The sequence below is a fragment of the Histomonas meleagridis genome (genome assembly GCF_020186115.1).
Source record: "Histomonas meleagridis strain 2922-C6/04-10x chromosome Unknown contig_27, whole genome shotgun sequence".
Lineage (NCBI taxonomy): Eukaryota > Parabasalia > Tritrichomonadida > Dientamoebidae > Histomonas > Histomonas meleagridis.
Window position 1 is genome coordinate 838,974 of NW_027150844.1, and position 16,464 is coordinate 855,437.

Sequence of the window (16,464 nt, forward strand, 5' to 3'; positions counted from 1 at the left end):
TTAACGGGGCTTATGACCACAAAATATGAGTGATACATTGCCTTGGCGCAATACTTCAATTGAAAAATGGCTCGAAGACATGATATCTTCATGCGTTTCTACAACAGAAATTATGGGAATAAAAAACAGTACTAAACAACTCTTATTATCTGAGCAAGATAATGATTCATTACAATTTCCTTTATTTGAGTTATTGGGTGATCAATCATTTGATGTAATTGAATCTCTTTTAAATAATCGAGCAGAAATAATTAAAGAACTTCAATCAAATCAAAGTCCATCAAAGAAACCAGATACTAAAAATACTAAAAACCAAGCACAAAAATCAAATGTTCCTTTGTCAAGAGGCTCACGTTTTGTTCAAACAGATAGTATTAATGCAATACGTTATGATGTTGAAGCAACAACTTTAGAAAGACCTAGAGTTGATAGGGTGCCTATTAAAAATTTACCTGATTGGGCTCAAAGATGTTTTACTGGTTGTTCAGAACTTAATGATATTCAATCCACAGTATATGAAACAGCTTTCCATACCAATGAAAACATGTTAATCTGTGCACCGACAGGCGCTGGTAAGACAAATGTAGCATTACTTACAATTCTTCATGAGTTAGAAAAGAATTTAATTCATATTCCAGGTGTACCACCATTTATTGATAAAAATTCCAATACGTTAATAGTTTATCTTACACCTATGAAAGCTTTAGCAACAGAAATTACCACTAAATTTACTCAAGCTCTTAAACCATTACGTGTAGGAGTTCGAGAATACACTGGTGATACACGAATTTCTAGTTCTGAATTAGAAAGATCACAAGTATTAATAGCTACACCTGAAAAATGGGATGTAGCCACTCGACGATCAGGCGAAGGGGCACCCTGTTCTCGATTGACACTTTTGATCATAGATGAAATTCACTTACTTCAAGATGCTAGAGGACCTGTAATTGAAGCCATAGTTGCAAGGACATTACGACAAGTTGAACAAACACAATCCATGATCCGAATTGTAGGCTTATCAGCAACGTTACCTAATGCTTATGATGTAGCTAATTTCTTAAAAGTAGGAGATAATGGACTTTATATTTTTGGTCCTGAATTTCGACCAGTTCCATTAGCCATGACATTAATAGGTACCAAGAACACCTTTAAAACTCCATATGAATATAAAGAAGTTTTTGAAGAAGTATATGAGCCAGGGAAAGAAAAAGATGTATGTCAAATCGACATTATTGCACTTGATTTAATCAAAGATATCTTATTACAAAATCAACAAGTATTAGTTTTTGTTCATACCCGTGGAGAGACTGCACGTTTTGCCAATTTATTAGCTCGACATCTTCGAATTAAAATCAATTCGGAGTTGTCCTTTTTATTGTCGAAACATAATCTTCAAAGTCAATTAAAAGAATGTTTATCTAAAGGAATTGGTATTCATCATGCAGGGTTACCACGAAAAGATCGCTTATTTGTCGAGAAACTATTTCGAAACAATACATTTTCGATCTTAATCTGTACAGCAACATTAGCATGGGGCGTTAACTTACCAGCGCATACAGTTATTATTAAAGACACAAAAGTATATAATCATGAAAATGGAGGATTTGAAGATATCGGTATATTAGATGTACATCAAATGTTTGGACGTGCAGGTAGACCACAATTTGATCGAACAGGCCAAGCGATATTAATTGGTACATCGAAAGTATTACCTCGATATATTAGTACATTAATTAAAGCAGAATCGATTGAATCGAAATTTGATGAAAAAATGACGGATTTCTTAAATGCCGAAATCTCATTAGGTACTGTTACATGTATTAAAGATGCAATTAATTGGATTCGATATACATTTATGTATCAACGTAATCCTAATGATTCATTATGTATCCAAAAACTTGATAATTCTATACGTATTTTAAATGAAAATTATATGATACGAACATCAATAGCTACTGAATCATTACAACCGACACATTTAGGACAAGTCGCATCAATGCATTATATACCAGTAACAGCTATCTCATATTTTAATGAGAACTTTAAAGATGATATGGATGAATCAGAATTATTAGATTGTGTATTTAGTTCGGGTATATTTGATTCATTAATAGTCCGACAAAATGAACTTGATGATTTAGATAACTTTAAACCTATTATACCATTAGTATCACCTGTTGATGAAATTAGTGGTAAAGTTAATGTATTATTTCAATCATATGTTTCAAAATATCAATTTAAAACACCATCATTAGGTTTAGATCAAATTTGGATATCAGATAATTTACAAAGAGTTTTCGATGCAATATTTGAATTATGTATTCAAAGAGGTTTATGTAACTTAGCAATGTTTTCATTAAATGTATGTAAAATGGTCGAACATCAAATGTGTTGGTTTGATTATAAAAAAGATAATCCTTTAGTACAAATCTTAAAAGGAAATAAAAATTTAATATTAAACAAAAGGATTCAAATGTTAGACTTAACAATCGATAAACTTAAAAATATGAATATAAATGAAGCTAAAGCTTTATTAAGATCAGATCAAGCAGCTGTTGATGCTATTAATGCAGCACGTAAATTCCCATGTTTAAACTTAGGTGTAACTTATCAACCAATGTCTGATGAAATCATTAATTTATGTATCGAAGTAATCTTTCCTTTTATATGGGATCATACTGTTGTACATGATTTAGAAGACTTTTGGTTATTTATACAAGATACTAATGGTGATAAAATGTATCATAGTGAAGAATTTCAAATCGATAAACGTTTAGCTAAGGATGGAATTACATTAAATATATTAGTACCAATCTCTAAAACTAATTCTTATATTGTTAAAATTACTTCAGTCCGATTTTTAGGTGTTGAAGATATGCAACAAATTAATATTAAAGATGCTGATAAATTAACATTCCAAAAACATTTAAATACTGCACCACGTTTAAGACCTTTAAATACGAATATTATTGAAAATGAAAAAACTAAAGCATTATTCCCATTTAAGAAATTTAATTTAATTCAATCACAATTATTTTTCCAAACTTATCATACAGATCAATCATTACTTTTATGTGCACCTACAGCAGCAGGTAAAACAGTAATTGCAGAATTAGCTATATCTCGAATGTTAGAGAATAATAATTTTGAAAAAGCAGTATATTTAGTACCATTAAAATCTATAGTACAAGAACGAGTTAATGATTGGAAAAATAAATTTGGGAATTTAATCATAGAATTAACAGGAGATTATACACCAGATTCAGAATCAATCACAAAATCTCGAATTATTATATCTACACCTGAAAAATGGGATGCAGTATCACGAGGTTTTATCGTTAGACAATTTGTACAATATGTTTCTTTATTAATATTAGATGAAGTACATTTATTAGGTACAGATAGAGGTCATATTATTGAAGCAGTAGTTAATCGTATGAAATCAATTAATTTAAACTTACGTATTATAGGTTTATCTACAATATTAAGTAATCCTTTAGATGTTGGTAAATTTTTAGGTATACAAAATAATGGAATTTATAACTTTTCACCTTCTTTACGTACAGTCCCATTAATGACATTCATTAGAGGTTTCCCAGGTCGACATTATTGTGCACGAATGGCAGCAATGAACAAACCTTTATCCGATGCAATATTAGAACATTCTAAAGGTAAGCCAACATTAGTTTTTGTACCATCACGTCGACAAACACGTTTAACAGCATTAGATTTAATATCTTATGCTAATACATCAGGGCAACCATTTATTTATGTAACAAAAGAAGCTACGTTAGCATCTAAAGAAGTTATTGATCAAGATTTAGCACATTGTTTAACATTTGGAGTTGGATTACATCATGCAGGTATGTTAACACATGATTTAAATATTATTGAGAAGTTATTTGAAGAAGGTAATTTGAAATTATTAATAGCTACTTCTACTTTAGCTTGGGGAGTTAATTTACCAGCACATTTTGTTATTATTAAAGGCACCGAATATTTCGATGCTAAAAGTTGTGGATTTAAACCTTATACTATTACTGAATTACAACAAATGATGGGTAGAGCAGGTCGACCACAATTTGATAAGCAAGGAATTGTTATGATCTTTTGTGAAGAATCACGGAAAGATTTCATTAAGAAGTTCATTAATTCACCATTTCCAGTTGAGTCATCATTATTAAGTAATATTTATGATCATGTTAATGCCGAAATTAGTAATGGACGAATTAATTCCAAGAAATCATTAATTGATTGGATTAATAATACATATTTTGCATTACGATTAAATTCTAATCCTAAATATTATAATAATATTACAATAGATGAAGTTGCAGATAATACTATACAAATATTACAAGATAGTTATTGTTGTGAAATGAATATAGATAAAATCATTAAGCCAACAATAGCAGGTAAAATAGGATCAATATTTTATGTATCATATAAAACTATTCGATTATTTATGAATAATATTAATAACTCACAAAATATTATTGACGTATTATATTTCTTATGTCAATCAGATGAATTTAAAGATGTCCCAATTAGACATAATGAAGATTTATTAATAGCTAATATGAAGCCACGTTATAAATGTGATGGTTTAATGGATTCACCTTTTACTAAGACATATTATATGATTCAATATTATTTAAGTCATCAAAAAATGCCTATTCCTGATTTCGATAATGATTTATCTTCAGTACTTGATCAAATACTTCGAATTGTTGGTTGTTATATCGAAATATGTGCAATCCAAAATAACTTAAATGGAATGATAAATGCAATTTTAATAGGGCAAATGATTACACAAGGATTATGGTGGGATGATGTACCATTTAAAACATTAATTAATCAAAAGACTTATGATGAATTAAAGAAAAATAATATCGATACATTACCTAAAATGTTATTAATGAATACAAATAATTCTGAAATTCAATTAGTTAAAGATCGAGTTTTGTTTTATAAAGTTTCAAATATTGATATAAATGAAAATAAATATAATATAAATATCGAAATTAATCGAATATCAGGTAAATTCGGTAGTAATGTAATATCACCACATTTCTTACGTAAACAAATTCAATCATTATATATATTAATCGGTGATCCTGATACTAAAGAAATGATTTGTCATCGAAGAATACAATTAAAGAAAGATAAAATGTTAATAAAATTAACTACAAAAGAACCAATAAAAGATAATTATTGGATATATTTGTTCGCTGACGCTTATATCGGTATCGATCAAATGTATTCAATTGCAAAGACACAAAATTTGGATAAATTAACAAAGAAAGAAAGAGAAGTGAAAAAGGACTTAAATGATAATAATCAAATGGAAGATGACATTGATTACTTTTGGGGTAATGAGAATAGAAATGATGAAGAAGAAGAAAGTGCGGAACAATACGGAGACTTGTACCAAATTAATGAGGAAAACAATGAAAATAAAAATAAGAAACAAGTGAAAGTGCAAAGAGGAAAAGGAGGAAAAGTAAACATAGAAATAGGAAAAAGAAATAACAATAACAACAGCGAAAGAAGAAATAACAATAACAGATTTAACTACAGCGCTAGTGATAACAAGGAACAAAGTAATAAATCGAATGACAACAAAGAAAGAAAAGGCAATAACAATAACAACAACAGATTTAACTACAGCGCTAGTGATAACAAAGAACAAAATGAAAGAAATAGTAATACATCGAATGATAACAAAGAAAGAAAAGGCAATAACAACAATAACAATCGATTTAACTATAGTACGAATGATAATAAGGAACAAAGTAATAAATCGAAGGGAAACAACAACAGATTTAACTACAGCAGTAACGAAAGTGCACAAAAGCCACCAAATGTCGAACGAAGAGGAAATGGAAACAACAGATTTAACTACAGCAGCAGCGAAAGTAACGAACAAAGTGCAAACAATGAGAGAAGAGGAAATGGAAACAAAAGATCCAATGCATACAGAGGAGGCAGGCCGAACAGCCGCGGAAGGAGAAGAGGCGGACCGCAGTGAGTCCGCGTTTGTTGTGTAAACCTTTTGAATATAACTTTTTTGATTTTCACTCTCTGCGCAATTGGAATAATCTCTGCGACTTATTGAGGTCTGATTCAGTGCAAATTTCGATGTTATTTCTTTAAGCTTTTGATCATTTGATGACATTTTATATTTTTTATCAATTTTTTTGACTTTTTTAACCGTCGTTATACGTTTTTTTAATCATGTCAAGCGAAAATATCAAAGTTGTTGTGAGATGTCGTCCACTATCTCAAAAAGAAATTAATAATAAGTGTGTTGAAGACATTACAATGAACGTTCCAGCTTCAACAGTTTATCTACAAAAAAAACCTGGTGATCCAAATCCAAAGAGTTTTGTTTTTAACTCAGTTTTTCCAAACAATGCAACACAAAAAGATATATATGATATAGCTGCTAGACCAATTGTTGAATCAGTTCTCGAAGGATATAACGGAACAATTTTTGCATATGGTCAAACTGGTACTGGTAAAACATACACTATGGAAGGTGATATCAAAGTTGAAGAAAACAAAGGTATCATTCTTCATGCATTTGATCATATTTTTGCACACATTTCGAAAGAAAAAAACAAATCTTTCTTAGTCCATGCCTCTTTCTTACAAATTTACATGGAAGATGTCACTGATTTACTTGGTGATCCAAAAAAGAAATTACATATTCGTCAAATTCAAGAAGAGCCAATTCGAGTTCTTGGTCTTTCTGAGCACATTGTTAAAAACCCTCAAGAAACAGTCCAAGTTCTTGAAAATGGTAAAAAAAATCGTAAGACAGGTGAAACCTCAATGAATAGAGAAAGTTCTCGAAGCCACTCCATATTCACAATTACAGTCGAACAACAAGATTCCGATGGGTTAGTTCGTGTTGGGAAGCTCAATTTAGTTGATCTTGCCGGCAGCGAACGTTTAGCAAAAACGAATGCAACCGGCCAAACCGCCAAAGAAGGAGCCAAAATCAACCAGTCTCTTCTCGCACTTGGTAATGTTATATCTGCATTAGTTACAGGCTCTAAACATATTGCATATCGTGATTCCAAGCTTACTCAATTACTTCAAGACTCACTTGGTGGTAATTCCAAAACTGTCATGGTCGCAACCATTGGTCCAGCTGATTATAACTATGAAGAGACATATTCCACATTAATGTATGCAACACGAGCACGTGATATTAAGAACAAGCCCAAAATCAATGAAGATCCAAAAGATGCTTTACTTGGACAACTTAAAGCACAAATTGAAGCACTTAAGAAGCAACTTGAAGAACGTAATGCTGGTACAGCAGGAGATGGTATCTATGTTGGTGATAATGAATATCTTAAAGAAATCGAAGCACAACATCAAAAGCAACTCCAAGCCATTATGGCTGAGAAGAACGTCAATGAAGAGCAACGCCAAAAGATGAAAGAAGCGCTTGATCAAGAATATGAAAAACAGAAACAAACAAAAGCTGAAAGTGAAGAGCTCAAAAACAAGATCCAAATCATGGAAAACTCTGTACTTGTTGGAGGTGTTAATCTTGTCGACAAAGCCAAGCAACAAGAAGAGGAAATCCGCGCCAACGAAAGTAAGAAACGGCAACTTCAAGAAGAGCAACGTCGACTTGAAGAGCAAAAGAAGCAACAAGAAGAGCAAATGTTACTTGTTGAGAAGAAGTCGAAATCTCTTAAAGAAGAGTACACATCGAAGATCCAACAGATCAAGAAAATCCGACCGATGATTAAAGAGATGGAAGAATCGATAGAAGACATACAGAAGCAATATGTCCGCGAGAAAGAAGAGCAAACAACGCAAATCAACACGCTCGATATCCAACTTAAACTACTGAAGAAAATTGCGGAAAGTTTCATTCCGAATGATCAAATCGAATTAATTATGAAACATTGTCGTTACGATGAATCAAACCAAAAATGTACAATAGATAACATGGATAAGGCAGGATGTCATAGGAAGGTAGAGGAGATACAAGAAGAGGAAAGCATATTCATACAAGGAATAGACGGAGCGGTGATGGGCGGAAGGAAGTCAACGCCAACAGCGGAAATGGTCCAGAAGAAGGCAGAGATACAAAAGAAAAGACAAAGGGCGGCGCATAGAATGCTGAACGAATTCGCTCTGTCGGACTCTCTCGAGCAGAAAATAAATAATTAAAAATGTGAAATTTTGTTGTTTTGAATCATAAAAGAAATTTTAGATATGAAGTTGTCAAAGAAAAAATGTGAAAATAATTATTTGGAATTAATATGAGAATAAAATATTAAGTTTAACTATAGTAATTGAATTATTTGATTTTTTGCTAGAACATGAAGAATTTGTGTTATTTAAATTTTGTTCTGATATTTTGTGATTTCAATATAATATTTGGAAATTATTTAAATTATTTTGTACAACACTTATGAATGCATCAAAAAAGGGTATACAGAAATAGTTAAATTACTTTATGAAATTGCTTATATACACTATCATGCAAAAATCATTAAATTACTTACTTCACAAAAGAAAATTGACATTGACGCACAAAATATTCATTTGTTTTAATTAATTTTTATTTTAATGATATATTAAAATAATGCTTCGAAATTATTTAAATTATTCGAGGCAGCATTTATGTGAGCATCTTGTTTTGGTAAGAGAGAAATAGTTAAAATACTACATGACAAAAATTATTAATATTAATTCTCAAAATTAAATCAAATTTATATTATAAAATTTATATGATTTAATTGTTTATAAAATTTGATGTTTTAATCCATTTTTTATGGGATTAAAACATCCATCCTCGAGAGTGTTATTACGATTACCTCATCAGTGAAATTCATTGAACTGACTTCAATTTTGAACAAAACAAGTTGTTTCCAAATCAGTACATGAAAAAAAATTATCAGATAAATAGAAATAAAAAGAAAAGTTACAAATAAGAAATTTTTACATATACTTATTAAGAGAAAACATATTTGATATTTCAGAATAGCAGAAGGAATTCTGTGAGAAATGAACTTTCTATTTCGAATTTTCTTCTTCCACAACAAACAGTTCCGTCAAGCCATAAAGTGAATTTTCGATTTCATCTTCCGAATCATATATCGTTTTTAATATATTTTCGATTCCGTTTTCTTTAAAATTATCGATTAACAAAGGGAATCTATGCAATGACATTGCGATTGTCTTCAAAGTGATGTTTAATATTTCCAAATCATTGATCTGAAGCGCATCGACCAAATCAATGATAACATTCATTTTTACTGCGATTAAACAACACTCATTCGTACAACCTAAAAACAATGAATATATTAATCTCAAAATATGTTCTTTTAACTTAAAAGGACCATTTCTCAGAAGAGATAAAACGTTATCAAGCATTATTTGATATTCTTTCATATCTTTAAATTGTCCATTATTTGCTTTAATCGATTTTCTTATCATATCAATCACTAATTCATTTGGGATTTTTAGCTTAAAGAATTGGTTCAAGTTTTTGAGTGGAAATATGCTATCGTCAGATACAAAAAATATTTGAATTTGGAATTCAACGAAATCTTTTTGAATGTTTTGTTTTTTTAATTTGAATAAAAATGAAGTAATTGAATCAAAGCATTCAAATATTGTCTGATGTGATTCGTTGTAATCAGGCGACGTTAAAAACACCGATAAAGAATGAAACAACGATGAATTTAATATGATGCTGTATTGCTCAATTCCAAGCTCAACGATTTGGGAGATGGTTCTTGAGATGTACTTGATACACTGGTTACTTATGTCGTCACGTTTATTAAGAACATCTTTGAGTATTGGAATGAGTTCGCTAATGTTGTCTGTTGTGCTATAAAGAATAAGATTACAAATGCAAAATAATGACATTTCAACAACGCACATGTCTGTGGAATATAAATGTTGAATTAGATTTTGAGGTTCAATTTGGCTTAATAGTTGGCTAAAATTAGTTTTGCCAATAATTGGTATAATGTTGCCAAATGCATGAAATGCTAAGTATGAACCTGAAGCAAGATGACGATTAAGAATGGAAAAAAATGGAGGATTCAAAAGAATTGGATTTGGCAAATCAGTAACATATGTATAACTGATAATAAAACAAAGAATGCTATCATTAATACACTCTATGTTTTGCAAAAATATATCATGAATAAACTCTAAAAAATGTAATCGAGAAATAATTTCAATGCATTGTTTGTGTTTGCTTAGAAGTAATCGAGATATATTAAATAAGTGATCTATTAAAATTTTAAATTGACTTGATTGATAAAAAGTTTGGCAAGATTTTATTAAATCAATAAATTCATGGGTCATCTCTTCTTCGTTTAGGCTCTCTTCTAGTGGTTTCCCCCATGTGTCAGATATTTTTCGGATATAATCTTTTGGAACAAGTTTATACCCAATTTCCATCACATCGGCAAAAGTGGCAAATAAGCTGTTTTAAACGCACGTTAATTTTTTTTCTCATGGAAATCAGCAGTTATTATAGTATAGAGTTGAAAAGTTTTACTAAAATTATAAAATTTTTATTAATAAAAACAAGTGGACGCATTAAAGTTAAGTTATAACATTCTAAATATTTATACATTTGCTCTTTTTGCAGCCAGTTTGTGCACTGCCTCTAATTGTCTTTTTTGCGTTTCTTCTAACTTCTTTTTCAGCGCTTCGATTTCATCACTTAATTGATTCATTTGATTCCAAAGCTCACGATATTCTTTTTCATTCAAATAAGAATTATTTTGTAATTCATTTGGTTGTAGCTTTTGCATAATTATCTCTTGGTGAGCTATATTCGTTTGGTCAGATGATTGAGTAACATATGTCTTTTTAAATTGTTTTAGGATTTTAAGGTTTGAATTCAAAGATTCGAGTTTCTTCTTGCTCCCTTCAATTGATTCTTTGATTTCGATTCCACTGTTGCGGGCTCGAAGCAATTTTTCTGTTTGATGTTGGATTTCAATTTCAATTTTTGCAGATTTAATAACTGCATCTCTTTCAAGTTCATCTAGTTTTTGTGATCGTGCTTGCACATTTGATAATTTTAGTTCTTCACATGCACGCAATATGAGATCAGAATATGGAGTTGAACATTTTGATATTTTTAATAATAAATCAATTGGAGAAAGATTATTATGTTTTAGTTCTTCAAGTATTTCTTCTTTTTCTTTTTGACATTTTTTCTTGTGTAATGATTGAAGACGAAAATCGATTGGCATATCATTATGTGAAATTCTAATTTTATCTTTTTTATAAGAAGGAGAATATACAGGTGGAAGGATTTGTTGATCTAATCGTTTTAGAGGAGGAAGCTTAAATGATTCCAATTTTGCCAGGTCGATAACGTATTTAACAGTTTGTAAATCACTCAAAAAGTTCAACTTGTCTCAATGCGATAAAAATGGAAACAAGAACATGGATTAAAATTAATTCCAATTAAAGACAGCCTTAATGTTAACAACAAATATGCTAAATTATAACTATGACATTCACTTATACTTTTAGAAATCAATTGATTTAAATATTTATATTCATAATCTCGTTTTTATTAATACTTTTATTATATACCATTAATTGGTCACTTGTAAAAGCTAAAGGATAAGTCATTAATAAATAAAATAAGGTGCAAAACGAATTTTGCCATTTGAAAACAAACCGTTTATTTGTTTTTTTGCAATTTTGACTTATTCAATTTGAGAAATGGGAGGAGAAGAATCAAATCCAATTTTGAAAGAATCATGTTTTGATTTAACATTACGCGATGCATCTCTTGATAAAATCCCATATCAAATAATCGAGAATCATCCTCTCAAAAATCTTGATCTAGAAAATAACAGAATTAAAACTCTTCCTCTAGGACTTACAAATTTGAAATATATCAACCTAGGAAAAAATGATTTTGATGAAATACCAGAAGAAATTATCAATGCATTTATTTCATATGCTTCATTAACACAATTGAAACTTAGTGAAAATCGTTTTGTTGAAGTTCCAAAAAGGCTAGAAGAACTTGCGTCTTTAGAAGTTCTTGTTTTAAATGGAAATAAAATTACACAAATCAATAACTTAAACTTTCCCAAACTCAATACACTTGATTTATCATGTAACTTAATCACTACTATTCAAGAAATTCCTGCTAATTTAACTTTTTTAAATGCAAGTTTTAACAAGATCAATCAAATTTCATTTCTCAGTCAAAATCTTCAAAAACTGAATTTATCAGGAAACAATTTAACTGAAATTCCTGATGATATTTCTTTTCCTGCTCTTTATTTACTTGTTATTTCATATAATAAAATATCACAAATTAAAAATCTCAAAAAATTTGCACCACGACTCGAAAATTTTAATGCCTCTCATAACTATATTAGTGAATTTCCAGAATTTCCAGAAACCATTTCAATCATTACACTTGATAATAACAGATTGTCAACTATTCCATCACTCACTAAATACAACCAGCTTCGAATCTTAACTCTTTACCACAATTATATCACCAACTTACCAGCATTGCCATCATCTTTACGCCAATTTGGCATTTTTGAAAATCGCATATCAACAATTGATGAACAACCAGAGTTTACACTCAAATCGATTGACTTACATTCCAATTTACTTACCACCATTCCAACACTTCCTAATCTTTTAGTATATAGTTTATCAAATAATCAAATCACAAGTTTTAATGCGGACAACCTATGTAAAAGCATTTATAAACTTGATCTATCATCCAATGGTATCGAAGAAGTGCCTCCATCTCTCTTCAAGCTCCCGCATTTGACGCAACTTTTTCTACACAATAACTCTGTCACTTTTTTACCGGATGAAATTTCACTTTCGCACATTGAAATATTATCAATTAGCAACAACCCGATTAGCATCATTCCAGTTATGCCAATAACTTTATCAATATTTATTGCTTCCAATTGTTTATTTGATGAATTTCCCGAAGGATTAACATTTGCTGATAAGATATCAACAATTAATTTATCCAATAATCGAATTGATAAAGTTCCATATTTCCCAATGGTCGAAAACTTATTTATGTCATGTAATGAAATTGTTCATGTATCCGATTTACCTGAAGTTATTCGTGAAGTTGATTTCTCACATAATAAAATCCGAACATTTACACTTGGACAAAAATGCGATTTCTTTAAAGACTTAAACTTATCACATAATAACCTACAACAATTCGATTGCCGAAACACATTGCCATCATTAAACTCATTAAAGCTTAGTCATAATCCAGACTTCGAAACATTAAACTTATTGAACTTCCCATCACTTTCATATTTGGATATAAATCATACGAAAGTGAAACTTAATTATGATGAAATTAAAATATCAAAATATAAAGAAATTGTTCTTAACGAAAATAAATTAGTTTCTTATATAACAAAATACTTCGATGATAAAGATAACGTCGGATATGCTGAAATGAAAGGTAACAGAGATGAAATGGAAGATTCATTAATCATTAGACAAGAAGAAGAATTACAAATATATGCCGTAATCGATGGGCATGCTGGAAATCTCACATCTTCTTTGGCCGCATATAAAATACCAAAATACATTAAAGAATTCACTTTAATGGATGTCGTCGACGGTTTGAAGAGACTCGTCGACTTTTTGAGAAGAAAGAACGTTAAGGACGGGGCCACTTTGGCACTTGTCGTAAAGCATGGAAATGCGATCATATGCGCAAACATTGGAGATTCTAGAGCTTTAATTGTGAGAAAAGATGGATCTGCATTCCCATTATCTTATGATCATAAGCCTTACGAACGTGATGAGTTGGAAAGAATTAGAAGTGAAGGTGCTGAAGTATATGATGATAGAACTCAAGGAATTTTAGCTATTTCAAGATCTATTGGAGATTTCTCGATTAAGGGAGTATCGGCTGTGCCTTGTATTAATACATATGAGTTGGATAAAGATGACGCAAGAATTGTAATTGCATGTGATGGAGTATTTGACGTGCTTTCAGTTGAAGAAGTAGGAAAACTAGTACAGAGCGAAACAGATCCTTCAGTAGCTGCTCATAAAGTTAGAAATAATGCGTATGCAAAACAGAGCGATGATAACATTTCGGTGGTTGTTGTGAATCTGTAAAAAAATCAACAAAAATTTACCAAATTGAAATAAAGAAAACAATAAAATGCATTGAGTATTTCATATTTTCATTTGTACCAAATAGAGATTTTCAACATTCAAAAAAGACATGTTCATTACTTCCAAGTGATTGCTGGAATTAGATGTAAGCCAACTCGATAAGAAGTTGATTAACCGCATAAAACTATTATCGACCGTTAATGATCGTTTATAAAGGAACGTTTTTTTATTCGAAAATCTTTATGTGTAAAATTCTCATCTACTCTTGAGATGAACTTATGATCTATGTTCAATAGCAAGTTCAATATTAGCCTTCCTTTTTTGAAGATCAACTTCGTTTCGAAAATTTTGGAGGTTGAACGATGAATAAAGCTTTGTTTCTGACAACCCATTTATTTTTCAGTTGACAACGCACACAAATTCTTTCAAAAGTGTAATTTATAAATTGGTCGAGAGCTCTCAATTTTTTATATTTTTCAATGGAGGCTGAAGGAAAGGATCTCAGCACAGCGCAACATCCTTCCGATGAATTAAAGCAACAACCAAATGGAAGCGTGTCAGGAGGGAGTTCCTCAGAAATTTCAAAACAAATTTCTGATTTTTTAATAAAAATGCAAATTGATGAAATTCCAAAAGAACAATGCAATGAAATAATCTCATGTTTCATAAAGCTTCAAAGCTTTGTTCTAGATCTTGCTTTAATCCAAGATTATGACAAAATTCCAATTTTTATTGAAGCAAATCTTCAAAAAATTCTCAACGCAGAAAAAGTTTCATATTGGGCACCATTTGAAGCGCCTGATCTTTGGATAAGTCCAATCGATCTCACGACTAAGCAAATCCAAAAAATCGAAAATAGCGCCAAAATCGAGAACGTTAACTTCATCGTTATCAAAAGTGACACCGAGAAATACGGTTTAATTGAAATCACGATGAAAGATTTAATTTCAGAATCTTTGTTTAGTTTACTTTGCTATTTCTCAGAAACGATTTCGACGATAATTTCGAGAATATGTAATTCATTTTCCAATTGTGAAAACATCATAAATATTATATATTCATTAATTCAACCTCAAAATATAACAATTGACGGACTTAAATATAATCTTCAGGTGATCAAATCAAATATTAAATGTGATTCAATTGAATTATTTTGGGTATTAAAAGATACATTATATACAATTGATGGTAAAATAGATAATTTTAATGATTACTTAACTCAAATTAAAGATAATAAACCAAAATTTACATACGACACTATAATATATCCAACGTATAGTTCCAAAAACAAATTAATATACATTTTAATCCTTAAGAATAAAACCCAAATATTTACAATGCAAACATTTTATACTATAGCTAAAATCAACCCAATACTTTATAACACTATAAAACAATTGTTCTCGAAAGAAAACAACAAAATATATTATCGTTTTATGAAATCGTTAACAAAAATTTCAGAAATTATTTCAAATCAAAACAATAATAACAACGTAAATAATATTTTAAACATTGCATGTAATGTATTTATATGTAATTATGGTGTTATATATAAAATAAATGAAAATGAAGAAATTAAATCATTAATTACTATTGGATTTAATGATAAAGAAATCGAAACAAATTTCATTGAAAACATCATTAAAAATGTAATAAAAGATAAGAAATCAATTATATATAATAAGAAAATTAAAATTACTGAAACACTTATATCGAAATCAACAATTATTTCACCGATTCTTAATAGAAACAATGAAATTATTGGAATAATTCAATTAATTCGTGATGTTAATTTGCAACAAAAGTTTACAGAAAACGAAATTATAATTTTACAATTTTTCTCTTCATTTTTATCCAATTTATTAAATGATGAATTTATAAATGAATTTAATAATTTAAACAAATTAATTACTAAAGACATTAATTCTATAGAATTCATAAATAATGCAAAAGAACTTTGTAATGTTAAATCATTTTCTTTAGTTAAAACAAAAACGAATTTTCCAATTATTATTAACAATGAAATAACGCAATATATTCAAATCAAAAATGAAAATGAGTTAACAACAACACAACAATTAGCAATTAGAACAATATCAAACATAATAACAATTAAAGAAGAATTAAATAAAACGCAACGACAAATTCCATCAGCATTTTCACTTGAGAAATATCTTGATTTAAATACTGAAGAAGAATTAATTGGAATTCCAAACAAATTAAAATCCACAAAAGAAGAAAAACAAATATTTAATACATATTCATTATACATTTTTGATTTAACTGAGTTACAACAAATTAAACTTTTGTTTT

At 29.6% G+C, this 16,464-nt stretch overlaps 3 protein-coding genes across 3 annotated transcripts; all 3 read left to right on the forward strand.

Annotated features, from left to right (window-relative positions):
* Positions 1 to 25: 25 nt before the first annotated feature.
* On the forward strand, positions 26 to 6,031 carry GO595_004727 (DExH-box ATP-dependent RNA helicase DExH14; the record flags this gene model as incomplete). The annotated part of the gene is made up of 2 exons (XM_067917891.1): positions 26 to 3,599; positions 3,672 to 6,031. The coding sequence occupies 2 exons, from the start codon at positions 26 to 28 to the stop codon at positions 6,029 to 6,031; spliced, it is 5,934 nt and encodes a 1,977-aa protein (XP_067775309.1).
* Positions 6,032 to 6,237: 206 nt separating this feature from the next.
* Positions 6,238 to 8,199, forward strand: GO595_004728 (kinesin-like protein KIF3A; the record flags this gene model as incomplete). The annotated part of the gene is made up of 1 exon (XM_067917892.1): positions 6,238 to 8,199. One exon carries the CDS (start codon positions 6,238 to 6,240, stop codon positions 8,197 to 8,199), a length of 1,962 nt encoding a protein of 653 aa, XP_067775310.1.
* Positions 8,200 to 11,736: 3,537 nt separating this feature from the next.
* On the forward strand, positions 11,737 to 14,151 carry GO595_004729 (protein phosphatase 2C; the record flags this gene model as incomplete). Its single annotated transcript, XM_067917893.1, has 1 exon — positions 11,737 to 14,151. The coding sequence occupies one exon, from the start codon at positions 11,737 to 11,739 to the stop codon at positions 14,149 to 14,151; it is 2,415 nt and encodes an 804-aa protein (XP_067775311.1).
* Positions 14,152 to 16,464: the final 2,313 nt, after the last annotated feature.